Source organism: Hemiscyllium ocellatum, chromosome 10 (genome assembly GCF_020745735.1).
Source record: "Hemiscyllium ocellatum isolate sHemOce1 chromosome 10, sHemOce1.pat.X.cur, whole genome shotgun sequence".
NCBI classification, from domain to species: domain Eukaryota; kingdom Metazoa; phylum Chordata; class Chondrichthyes; order Orectolobiformes; family Hemiscylliidae; genus Hemiscyllium; species Hemiscyllium ocellatum.
Window position 1 is genome coordinate 33,420,082 of NC_083410.1, and position 13,531 is coordinate 33,433,612.

General features: G+C 39.3%; 1 protein-coding gene across 1 annotated transcript in view; it reads right to left on the bottom strand.

The window, feature by feature from the left end:
* The window catches only part of srbd1 (S1 RNA binding domain 1), a 265,465-nt gene that overhangs the window by 206,905 nt on the left and 45,029 nt on the right, over positions 1-13,531 (bottom strand). The window contains exon 9 of the mRNA XM_060830869.1: positions 11,127-11,268. Coding sequence (XP_060686852.1) covers positions 11,127-11,268 — 142 coding nt within the window. The remainder of the gene's footprint in view (positions 1-11,126; positions 11,269-13,531) is intronic.

Below are 13,531 nucleotides of genomic sequence, written 5' to 3' on the forward strand. Positions count from 1 at the left end.
TACATCATCAGTAAGATTGGATTAGATTCTCTACAGTGTGGAAACAGACTCTTTGGCCCAACAAGTCCACACCGGCCCTCCGAAGAGCAACCCATCCAGACCCATTCCCCTACGTTTACCCCTGACTAATGCACCTAACACTATGGGCAATTTAGTAAGGCCAATTCACCTAACCTGCACACCTTTTGGACTGTGGGAGGAAACTGCTGTACCCAGAGGAAACCCACATGGACACGGGGAGAATGCGCAAACTCCACACAGACAGTTGCCCGAGGCAGGAACTGAACCTGGGTCCCTGGCACTGTGAGGCAGCAGTGCTAACCACTGAGCCACTGTGCCACCCTTGATGTTTGGAATCAATGCATGGTGCAACTTGATAGACAAGTTGTGCTGTCTTGAATTGGCAGCAAGCCATTAATATCAATTCCGTCACACTTCAAGAAGTGCTTCGGCCTGTCTTTGAAGCATTTTCTTTGTTTTCTCAGGAACACTGGCCACTTGAGTTGAGGAACCTAATGCATTTATTGTTAGAGGTGAAGGTCAAGGGTATGGTAGAGATCAAGTTAAAAAAGTTGGGAAGCGGAGTCAGATTCCAAGATGATCCTGGAACAGTGAAAAGTTCTGACAAAGTAGAACAGGATTTATTAACATTCCATGTTATACAATGAGATCTGGTAATGATTAGCTAAACCTGTTGTCTGTCATAAATGTTTAAGTCTATTTCTTTTGGATGTAATGGAGTAGATAAGGCCTTATCCAAGGAGTGAGCATGTATAAAGTTTCAACCGGAACAGAGGCTGAAAAAGGCAGTGAGAATATGATCAAGATGATCAGCAATGCAGAAATAGCATGGAAAATGGAGACTGAAGGGCAGACTTTTAGGAATTTGCCATCATTTTACATCAACTTTCACATATCTGCCTAGATAAAGCAACCTCATTAAAACCTGGAGAGAACTAAAACACACCACACAATCATTTAAACCATCAACTGCTAGAAAACAATTTTTACCAATGCTGTCATTCACTAAGTTACAAATTTTTGGCATCGATGGAAAATTTGAGAAACTCCGTTTACAGATTTGCATCAGATTGCATTTTTCACCTCTATGTTCTACTGTACCTGGCACAATTTGAAGTGCATAACACAAAACTATGCCATGATACCTACACTGCAAATTGTCAAGAAACAGATGGCAGAAAATTTAAAAATGTTTAAATGAGAAAAACAGGAGAAAAACACTTTCATATGGACTCTTCAGCTGATTCCTCTGAGAAGCAAATCATGGTTTTCATAATTCCTGACTTCTTGCTTAAGATAGGTATAGAAAAAACAACAGAGAGCAGCACTGAGACTAGTATTTTTGGGGCACTGAAAAAGTAGTGTATTGCTAAACTACAAAGAATTGTGGATGTTGGAGATCTGACAGAAAAACAGAAATTGCTGGCAAGGTCTGGAAAGTGTCACTGGTTCAAAATGTTAACACTGCTTTCTTCCCACAGATGCTTCTAGATCTGCTGAGTTTCACCAGCTATTTCTGGTTTTGTGCAAAATATAATGCTTTGTTTGGAACTTCGGTTGGTCAAAAACCAGGAAGTCCAATTTTACAATAATATTCATGAGCCCAAATGCGAGGAGGGAATGCTCATATAGTGAACTGTCATTAGTTGAATGAGCTTCAGATCCATGAGTTGCCTTGTAAAGTATGTCGGGCCTTATTTTGATCAATACAGATGAAACAAAATTTCCATCATTTTATGAACAAAAAGAGTGTCCTTCGGCACTCTCAGTAATCAACAATGTATTTCTATCAGAAAATAATCTGACCAGTTTAACCTGCCAAGATGAGAATCTAGAAAGAGAAAGTTATATATGCAAAATTCCTAAGATCTATATCTAAACAAGAATAATTTTGCTTCAAGTGTCACCAGAACCTTCATAGCAGCTGATAATTTTTTAAAAGATTGATATCAATTGTATGCATGTAGGAGGATGCATCATCATAATCATCCTCCAGCGGACAATACTGGAAGTGAAAGAACACATCAGAATGTGGTAAAATCTGCTTTAATTAGGATCAAGTGCTAATTCTAATTTTGTTGAGTACTTGGTTTAAAAACAGAGGTTATACAGCATAAAAGTACCAAGTCTTTTAAAAAAACTTCGTTAAAAAGGAAACATATGGTTTAAATAAGCATAACTCAGATGATGTATTTAAAACGCTGATGAGTAGCTTTTTCACAAAATGGAGTTTTTACTGCCACAGCACACAAATCTATGCCCAAGTTATCAAAATTATACATATTAAGCTGAGCCCAATACTCTTAAAACAATATCTTTTTGCTATGTTTTGACAAAGACAAATTGCTTAATACAGTGGAAATCCAATATAGCATGAGTTCTAGGGTCCAAAAGTGAAACCACATTATAGCTGGAAGATCAATTGCTGCAGTGTATTTCTTTTCAGGAGTAAACAATTTCTGATTTTGTTAATTTCAGCCCCTTGTATTGACACTTTCATATTTAGTCAGAACGTTGTTCTTTTTTTAAAAAAAGGTGTATTGGATGGGATCAGAAATTTATGGAGCAAAATATATTTCCTCTCAGTAGAGGCAAAATCTTCCCAGTTTCAGTTGAGCCAAGTTAACATGTTTTGGAAACTTCTTGAAATACTGCAAGTTTCAGCCCCATCTATCTGCTTCAATTATCAGTCACAACTACAGCAGAAGATTCCTGGAAACTCTGCAAATCATGCAACACTATTAATGCTATGGTATTTCTCAGGGTTGCATGGATCTTCTGTTAAAGTTCAGCAGATAATCAGGAGATTATCCATTTACAAGGGCTGATTTTTCCAATTGCACACAAGTACTATTACAATATTTACGGGTATTTCAAATGAACATATAGTTGAGGTGAGCTTGTCTTTTGTATCAGATTATTTTTTTGGGACCCATGAGACTTCCATGTTATAAGTCTTGAATATAGGTCATCTTCTACTTCTACTGTTCACCAACCTAACTGAAAGTATGATTTAGGACCGAATAGAAGAGATACTTCTTCAGCCAAAGAGTTGTGAATCTATAGAATTCCCTGCCCAGTGAAGCAGTTAAAGCTACCTCAGCGAAGAGCTGCATTAGGACTCTGTTCAGAAGAGCAGCAACACACTGCAGCACCCCAGAACTGCTAAGACTGGAAGAAGAACACCTGTACAAAGTATTTGACAAAAACAGATGCCTCCACAACTTTGTCTGCAGATGCCTGACAGACAAGCAACACCAAGACGACAAGACACGCCCCATTACACTGGCCTCTCTCCCACACATTAAAAAGAATTTGGAACTGACAACCAGACTGCTCCGACCACTAGGGATCTTGACAGCACACAAACGAACAAACAGTCTCAGACAGTGGTTCACCAGAATAGAGGATTCGATACCCACTACGGGCAGGACGAATGTAATCTGCAAAATCTCTTGCAGCAACTGCACTAAACACTATTAGGACAACAGGCAGACAACTAGTGAACAAGCGACACGACCAACACTGCCTGGCATCCATGCACACAGAAATCAAGAACCATGAGTTTGACTGGGACAACACAACGTTACTCGGTCAGGCTAAACAAAGAACAGCAAGGGAATTCCTAGAAGCATGATACTCATCCTTGGACTCCATAAACAAACACATTGACCTGGATCCAATACGCAAACTGCTGCAATGGCAAACCAGAACCGACACCAACTGGAAACAGCTCAAACAGAACCTTATAAATTCAAAGTAGAATAGTCCAGCAGCACTTCACAGGAGGCAACACACACGGATGATGTCACCTAGAAAGGGGACGATATGTCTGCCAACAAACCTATCAGCTCAGCGAACAGATCAACAATTAATCCTACCTCGTTGAATGTTTTTAATACAAAGACAGATAGATTTTTTGAAGGAATTAAGGGTTAAGGTGAGCAGGCAGATAAGTGGAACTGAGTCTATGAAAAGATCAGCCATGAACTTACATAATGGCAGAGCAGGCTCAATAGGCCAGATGGCCTAATCCCTCTCCCATTTCTTCTTTTCTTATGTAATGCTTATTTCCGAGAAACAACTGACATCAATGTAGACTTTTTATTATAGAAGAAAATAATGAACATTTTAAATTTCAGCATTTGGTATGCTTTCCTTTATTGGTCAGAGTATTGAGTACAGGAGTTGGGAGGTCATGCTGCGGCTGTACAGTACATTGGTTAGGACGTTGCTGGAATATTGCGTGCAATTCTAGTCTATCAGAAGGGTGTTATGAAACTTAAACGATTTACAAGGGTGTTGCCATCGTTGGAGGATTTGGGCTATTGGGAGAGGTTGAATAGGCTGGGGTTGTTTTCCCAGGAATGTTGGAGGATGAGGGGTGACCTTATGGAGGGTTATAAAATCACGAGAGGCGTGGATTGGATAAAAAGACAAAGTCTCTTCCCTGGGGTGGGGGGAGTCCAGAACTAGAGGGCATAGGTTTAGGGTGTGAGGGGAAAGAAAATAATAAGAGACCTAAACGACAACTTTTTCACACAGAGGGCAGTACGTGTATGAAATGAACTGCCAGAGGAAGTGGTGGAGTCCAGTACGATTGCAACATTTAAAAGGCATCTGGATGGGTATATCAATAGGAAGGATTTGGAGGTTTATGGGCCAGGTGCTGGCAGGTGGGACTAGATTGGGTTGGGATTTCTAATTAGCATTGACGATTTGGACCAAAGGGTCTGTTTCCATGCTGTACATCTCTATGACCCTAGGTTTCAAGGCAAGCAAATGCATTTGATCTTCAATTATGTTTTCAGTATTATGCCTCTAAATCTACAAATCTACCTGTCACAAATCCATGCTAAGTTTGTAATAATTTTCAAATGACTAATAAACGGAACATCTTTTGGAAATGGAAAATCTTTATCCAGAGAGAGGTAAAACTGACAGTGCATTTTTTTCCTTAAAGAGACTTTACTGTTTTTTCAACAGTAAATTACATTTTCCTTAATACAGTAGATTCTACAGTCCTTAATTCTATTTATACTTTAATATTGCACTGAAAACAAAAATACTGTCCTATTTTCTGCCATTTCCCATTGCAATATATCTATTTTCATCTGAGTTCATTCACATGGGGTACTGTTCAGAATGCCAAATCTATATAGTCATAATGTTACAGAGCAATATTACATATTAAATGTTGTCTTATCAATTCAACTCTTTGCTCCTAAATTTAAGAAAGCAGTTCAGATTTGCTTTTAAGTTCCAACAGTTTCTTAAATTTCATTACTATGAATTCATCATATTTATAATCAAAAGATATTTCCTTGGCATTAAAAGACAGGCTATGGAACAATATTTGGAATCTATAATTCACGATAGAGTGACTGAACATTTTGAGCGGAGTATTTTAAAGGGGGGGGGAAAGAGTGGGGAGCAGCTTGCTAGGAGTAAGCAATGGGGCACAGGTTTCTCGCACAGAGTCTGTCGCTGTTGCTCAGAATGGAAGGAGGGAGAGGAGCAGAGCATTAGTCATTGGGAACTCCATAGTTAGGGATACAGGCATGAGATTCTGTGGGAATGAAAGAGACTCTCAGTTGGTGTATCACCTCCCAGGTACCAGGGTTCATAATATCTCTGACCGTGTTTTTGGGAACCTTGCGGGGGAGGGGAAGCAGCCCCGAGTTGTGTCCACACAGGCACCAGTGACATAGGTCGGAAGAGAGATGGGAATTTAAGGCAGAAATTCAGGGAGCTAGGATGGAAGCTTCAAGCTAGAACAAACAGAGTTATCATCTCTGGTTTGTTACCCATGCCAAGTGCTAGCGAGACAAGGAATAGGGAGAGGGAGAGAGGAGTTGAACACATGGCTACAGGGAAGGTACAGGAGGGAAGGTTTTGAATTCCTGAATAATTGGGACTCTTTCTGGGGTAGGTTGGACCTCTAAAACAGGATGGTCTTCATCTGAACCAGAGGGGTACTAATTTCCTGCAGGGGAAATTTGCTAATGCTCTTCGGGTGGGTTTAAACTAACTCAGCAGGGGGATGGGAACCAAAATTGTAGTTCGAGCATAGAGGAGTTGAGAGTAGGGAGGTCCAAAATAAGATTTCAGGGTTGCAAGAGGGGACCAGCAAGCAAAAGGTTAGTTTGAAGTGTGTCTAATTCAACACCAGGAGCATCTGGAATAAAGTGGTGAACTTGGGTCAGTATCTAGGATTTCGATGTTGTGGCTATTTCAGAGACATGGATAGAGCAGGGACAGGAATGGTTGTTGCTAGTTCTGGGATTTAGATGTTTCAGTAAGAACAGAGAAAATGATAAAAGAGGTAAGAGTTTGGCATTGTTAATCAAGGGCAGTATTATGACTGCAGAAAGAACGTTTGAGGACTTGTCAGCTGAGGTAGTATGGGCTGAGATTAGAAACAGGAAAGGAGAGGTCACCCCTGTTAGGAGTTTTCTATAGCCCTCTAAATAGCTCCAGAGATGCAGGGGAAAGAATAGCAAAAATGACTCTCGATAGGAGCGAGAGTGACAGGGTAGTTGTTATAGGGCACTTTAACTTCCCAAACCTTGACTGGGAATTCTATAGTTCAAATACTTCAGATGGGCCAACAAGGGGCGAAGCCACATTAGATTTGGTATTCGGTAGTGAACCCGGCCAGGTGTTAGATTTGGAGGTAGGTGAGCACTTTGGTGATAGTGACCACAATTCAATTATGTTTACTTTAGCAATGGAAATGGATAGGTATACACCAGAGAACAAGAGCAACAGCTGGGGAAAGGCAAGTTCCATGCGATCAGACAAGATTTAGGATGCATAGGATGGTGAAGGAAACTGCAGGGCATGGGCACAATAGAAATGTAGAATTTATTCAAGGAACAGCTACTGGATGTCCTTGATAAGTATGTACCTGTCAGACAGGGAGGAAATTGTCAAGTGCAGGAGCTGTGGTTTACTGAGGAAGTTGAATCTCTTGTCAAGAAGAAGATGACAAGTTAGTTAGGATGAGATATGAAGGCTCAGTTAGGGCAATTGATAGTTATAAGGTAGCCAGGAAAGTCCAAATCAGCAAGCTAAGATAAGCAAGGAGGGGACATGAGGAGTTGTTGGCGGAGAGGATCAGGGAAAACGCTAAAGCTTTCTATAGGTATATAAGGGATAAAAGAATGACTACAGTAAGGTTAGGGCCAATCAAGGAAGTCGTGTGTGGAGTCAGAGGAAATAGGGGAAGTATTAAATGAACATTTTTCGTCAGTATTCACACTAGAAAAAGACAATGTTGTTGAGGAGAATACGGAGAAACGGGTTATTAGAGTAGGCGGGATTAAGGTTCACAAGGAGGTGATGTTAAAAATCCTGGAAAGTGTGAAAATAAATAAATCCCCTGGACTGGATGGGATTTGTCCTAGAATTCTTTGGGAAGCCAGGGAGGAGAATGCCAAGCCCTTGGCTTTGATTTTTATGTCATTATTGACTACAAGAATAGTACTAGAAGACTGGAAGATTACAAGTGTTGTTCCCTTATTCAAGAAGGGGAGTAGAGACAGCCCTGGTAATTACAGACCAGTCAACCTTCCTTCAGTTGTGGGTAAAGTGTTGGAAAAGGTTATAAGAGATAGGATTTATAATCATCTAGAAAGGAATAAGTTGGTTAGGGATAGTCAACATGGTTTCGTGAAGGGTATGTCATGCCTCACAAACCTTATTGAGTTCTCTGAGAAGGTGACCAAACAGGAGGATGAGGGTAAAGCCATTAATGTGGTGCATATGGATTTCAGTAAGGCATTTGAAAAGGTTCCCCATGATAGGCTACTGCACAAATTATGGAGGTATGGGATTGAGGACGATTTAGTGGTTTGGATCAGAAATTGGCTAGCTGAAAGAATACAGAGGGTAGTGGTTGATGGGAAATGTTCATTCTGAAGTTCAGTTTCTAGTGCGATAGTAAGGATCTGTTTGGGGTCCACTACTGTTTGTCATTTTTATAAACGACCTAGATAAGGGTGTAGAAGGATGGGTTAGTAAATCTGACAACTAATTCATTACCTATGCCAATACATTACAGACACCAAGTGTCTTAACTCTGCCCACTAACCTCTTATGTAAGACCTTATTAAAAGCCTCCTGATGTTGGTGTAGTGATAATGTCATTGGACTAGTGATTCAGCATCCCAGCCTAATGCACTAAGGACATGAGGTGGTCAGCCATGACTTCAGTGAATGTCAGAGCAGGCTTGAAAAGCAAATCCGCTGCCGCTAATTTGTTTGTTTGAATGACGTGGGTTTAAATCCCATTATAACAGCTAAATGAATTCAAATTTAATTCATAAAATCTGGAATGGAAAGCTAGTCTCAGTAATGATGACCACAAATCTAACGGTCGTTGTACAGATCATCTGGTTTACAAAGTGTAGGAAATCTACTGTCCTTATTTGGTCTGACCTACACGTGACTCTAGACAGCGAGGTGGTTAACTCTCAACTGCCCTATACATTCAATTCAATAGTCAATTCGGGAAAGTTAACAGATAAAATAAAAACAATTCTGAACACTACGTTTTAGCAATAATCTACTAGTTTTGGAGGACAAGCAATGCAGATCTACAGCAATGCTACCAGCATGTTAACATTAGCTTGAGGGGAAATTACTTAAGTGGGCTTTTATTCACAGGAAACAGAAGGATAAGGATGATTTGATTGGGTTTTCCCAATCTTGATAGCAATAGTTAGGGTCACTAAATTAAAAGTTTCCACTGGCACAGTTTAGTACAAGGAGAAATAATACAACCAGAGCCAACCATTCAGGAATAAAGTTAGGAAATACATATTTAAACAAAAACGTGGTAGAAGTATGAAACTCACTCCTGTAAAAGCCAACAGCTGCCAGCTCAAGTAGTAACTTTTAAATATGATTTTTGAGAGTTGAAATTTTTGCTATTTAAGGGTAAGGAGGCAAGGCAGTTGGAATACAAATTAGCCATGCTCTCACTGAATAGAGGATTCAAAAGAAGTACGCTAGATAGAAAATTTGAGAAACATATTCTAAAATTCCACAGTTGAAGAAAACTATATTGCAGTCAATTAAATTAAGTCAACGATGATGTAATTTGGCCATGCAGAATTTCTTAATTGCAAGAACTTATGACACTTTAAAAGGAAATAGCTGCAAATACATTATTAGAATGATTGATTCTTTCATTACCTTTACTTATAGATTTGACACCCACAGCTGTGAATCCACATGTCATCGACTGGTGATAAATCATATCTAACCTTCAATCAGCTGCTACATTTGTCACCTTGTACAAGTGGAGTATCTCACCTTGAAGAGGTAAAACTGACAGCATGTCTCACCCTGGAGCAACCACAATTCTTACTAACTATTACACACAGAAACACTGATTCAAGAGGCAAATGCTTTTAATGACCAATGGTATTAAGTATGCTTTTCAAAAAAAATTAGTGCAAAAGGAATTGGACATTTAAAAACAAAATATTTAACATTTTCTTACTTGTTAGATGCTGAAAGCACTGTCAGAACTGCACACAGTGTGTCATTAAGACAGCTTTAATTCAATTATAGGCAAACTCAGACATGTCACATATGTTAAATGTAATAGTTTTATATAGCTGCAAGGCACTATACTGATTTATGGACATCAGCATCATCATACCAGTGACAGAAATGGCTTGACATTTTATAGGATGGAAAAGTAACAAAAACAGTTGTGTGCATCACATTTAACTGAGTAGAACAGTAAGTACAGAATACTGCCAAAGTAGATGCTTCTCTTATAAGTGTACAGAAAACAAAAGTGACAAAATACATTCTTTTGTTTTCTCTGAATTTTCAAAAGGCATTTGGCACTGTGACAGACAGTAACATTGTTAATCCCACAACAGCGTTTTTTTTTGCCCATTATGACATCACACTGAAATTTGGACCATGATTGACTTGCTGCTGAGTAAAGTCAAAATTTGGCAGTGTTTGAGTTAATATACCAAATTCAGAAAAACGATTTCATAGAAAAAAAAGTCTGTTGAAACACAACCAGAAAGGTTAATTCAAATATCAAAATAAAACTTTAAGTTGCCATGCTTAACATGGCAACCCATAAAGCCAGACACCTAGTCTGCAGGCCAGATTAATACAAAGAGCATGGGGTTCAATCCCCATTTCAATTAAGATATACTAAGTGCCTGTCATAATTCAATGAAAAAAAGCAAAGGATCAGCCAACAGATACTAAACTCAAGGGGATGTTATGTGATTCTAAAATCAATAACCGAGCACCAAAGAACTGTCGCAGATTATCCTGTACTATTCACACTGCTCTCCATCTTGTCCATAACTACACTTGCAGTTTCCTATAAACTCCAATGGCAATTTGATATTGATTCAGAACATACCAGCAGCTATGCTTTGAACATTAACATGTTACTTTGCTGCTGAAACCCTCATCCAAGTCATTTTCAGACCAAATCCAATTACTTCAACACTGAAAAACAAAAATTGTTGGGGAAACTCAGCAATTCTGGCAGCGTCTGTGGAGAAAAAAATAGAGTTAACATTTCAAGTCTGGTTACTCTGCAGCAGAACTCTGTCTTGGCTGACTTCCCAATCTCCACCCTCCATAAACTATTGCTTGAAAGCTGTGGTGCCGCATTCCATTTTACTTTCACAGGTTTCCTGGATAATCTACACTTGCATGGAAAACTCATTTTTATTTTGCCTATCTTGCCTTTCTGATTTTTGTGACCTCAAGCAGCCCTACAACAATGTAATTCCTAAGGCAAGACCTCTTGTCCATGATCTATACACACTCTGCTTGCATTTGGAAAAAGAAATAAGGATTTGTGAACTTCTGCAAAGCGGTTTCTGTTCTGATACCAACTAGAAATGCGGCAGAAACAGCATTCATTGCAAAAATGAATTTCTGCTGTACTTCTGATGAAGTTGCTTTCACAATGAAGCAGCAGCTTCCTGGAAATCCCAGGACAAAGTCTGAAAGTGAAAGATCATTTGTTAATATTTATGGTATCATGGTAATATTTCAAATGACTTAAGTACTAAAACTGATACATAAAATGAGAAAATATTCCTTACCTGATGATGATGGATGTTTCTGATGCTGCAGCTGAAATTATGATAGAGACGGAATTTCTCAGTATCTTTTTTGTGTCCATCCTTTTCTTTTGTAGTTGCTTTTGTCAAAGTTGACTGAATAAAAGCAACATTTTGTTCACACCTATAAATATACATCATGGCATGAATATCAATTCTTACTTTTACAACCAGGCCAGATTTTGTTTAAAAAAATACACCTTGCTTTAAGGAAGTAGTATTTATTGTCAATAACTTCACATGTCAAAGGACATGACAGAGGTTTCTAAAATGATGCAACTATGGTCTCGGAATGAATGATTTTAGAACTTGGGCACATGCATATAAAACAAAGGCAAACAATCAAGTGAGATATACACAATCCAGTAGCTTAAAGCTCATCATTAAGGGAGATTTTTTTTTATTCCTGGATTACTAATTTACTGAATTTAAATTCCTCTAGTTTCTGTAGCGGAGTTTGAACTCATTCCTCTTGAGCATTACTGAACGAAAATGGTGGAAATCACAGATCAGGCAGCACCCATTGGGAGAGAGCAAGCTAACATTTCAAGTTTAGATGACACTTTATCAGACCGAGAGTTGTCCAGATTCGAAGCATTAGCTTGCTCGCTCGCTCTCTTTCTCTCTTCCCCACCTCACCTCCCCCGCCCGGGTTTATTAATCAATTATTAATTGATTAATAACTTTTTGAGATGTTTGACCGGAAATGTATCAAACTATTCAAATCTTTCAAATACAAAATTATAGGTTTCATGGGCTCTAATCTGTGAATCCTTGGTGATAATCGCTGAGACTAGTTTTATATTCATAGTCATACTGCACAGAAACAGACTCTTCGATACAACTGATCCACACTGACCAAATATCCCAATCTGACCTTGTCCCACTTGGCCCTTACCCAAAACCCTTCCTATTAATATACTTAACCAGATGCCTTTTAAGTGTTGTATCCATCTCTACCACTTACTCTGGCAGCTCGTTCAATACATGCACCACCCTCTGCATGAAAAAGTTACCCCCAAGGTCCTTTATAAATCTTTCTCCGCTCATCTTAAAACTATGCCCTCTACTTTGGACACCTCTAAAACATATTCACCTGATACATGCACCTCATGATTTTATAAACCTCTATAATATCACCCACCAGTCTCAACACTCCAAGGAAAACAACCCCAGCCTATTCAGCCCTCCCTAAAGCTCAAACCCACCAGTCCTGGCAACATCCATGTAAATCTTTTCTGCACCCTCTCAAGTTTAACAGCATCCTTTCCATAGGAGGACCAGAATTGAAAGCAGTATTGCAAAGATGATCACTTCAATGTCCTGTAAAGCCACAACATGACTTTGTGGCTTTGTTGAGTATGGTCAACGCACTGACCAACAAAGGCAAGCATAAAAATTGGAGCGCGTCTGGGAAAATTAACAAACCGTGAAATTCACAACTGATCTTGCAGGAACTATTAGGCGAAGTTCACCACAGAAGCAGATAAGTGTATTATTTCTCAATGTGGCCTACAGAAAGTCTGCAGTAGTGAGTAGAGTGGGTTCTTTCTTGATTAGATGCTTACTTTGAGATATGTCTCTTGATTAAACTTAAAACATAAGCCATAACTATTAATTTAACCTGAGGCAGTGTTTGTAGAGGAATAAGACAGTGTTATTTTCTAGGTCTGCAGATGGTGAAGGAGCAAAAATGGACTTGAGTAAAGTGAAATGCGCTTCTTGTCAGATGTGGGAGTTTAAAGACAGTTTAGGGATTAATGCAGATCAGCAACAAATGTTGCTGGTTGCAAATCTTATCAGATCGAATGGATCGGTTGGAAAGAGAGTTAGAAGCAATGAGGAATTTGTAACAGCAACAGAATGTGATGGATGGCAGTTATAGGAAGGGGAAAAAGTCTCAGATACAGTCACACAGGTGGGTTAACTCCAGGAAACGTAAGAGAGATAGGCACCTAGTGCAGGAGCCTTCTGTGGCTATACCCATTTCAAACAAGTATGCTGTTTTGGTGATGGATTATCAGGGGAAAGTAGCACAAACAGCCAAGTTTCTGGTATTGAGATTGGCTCTAAAGCAATGAGGGGTGCGTCGGGTTCCAAGAGATCAACTGTGTTAGGGATTCTTTCTAGTCCAAGGTACAGACAGACATTTCTGTGGCCAGCAGCGACAAAGCAGAATGGTATGTTGCTTCCCTGGTGCCAGGATCAAGGATGTCTCAGAGAGGTTACAGAATGTTCTCAAGGGGGACAAGGCCAGCAAGAGGTCATTGTCCACATTGGAACCAACGACATAGGAAGGGAAAAGGTTCAGATTTTGAAAGCAGATTACAGAGAGTTAGGAAGGAATTTAAAAAGGAGGTCCACGAGAGTAGTAATATTTGGATTAC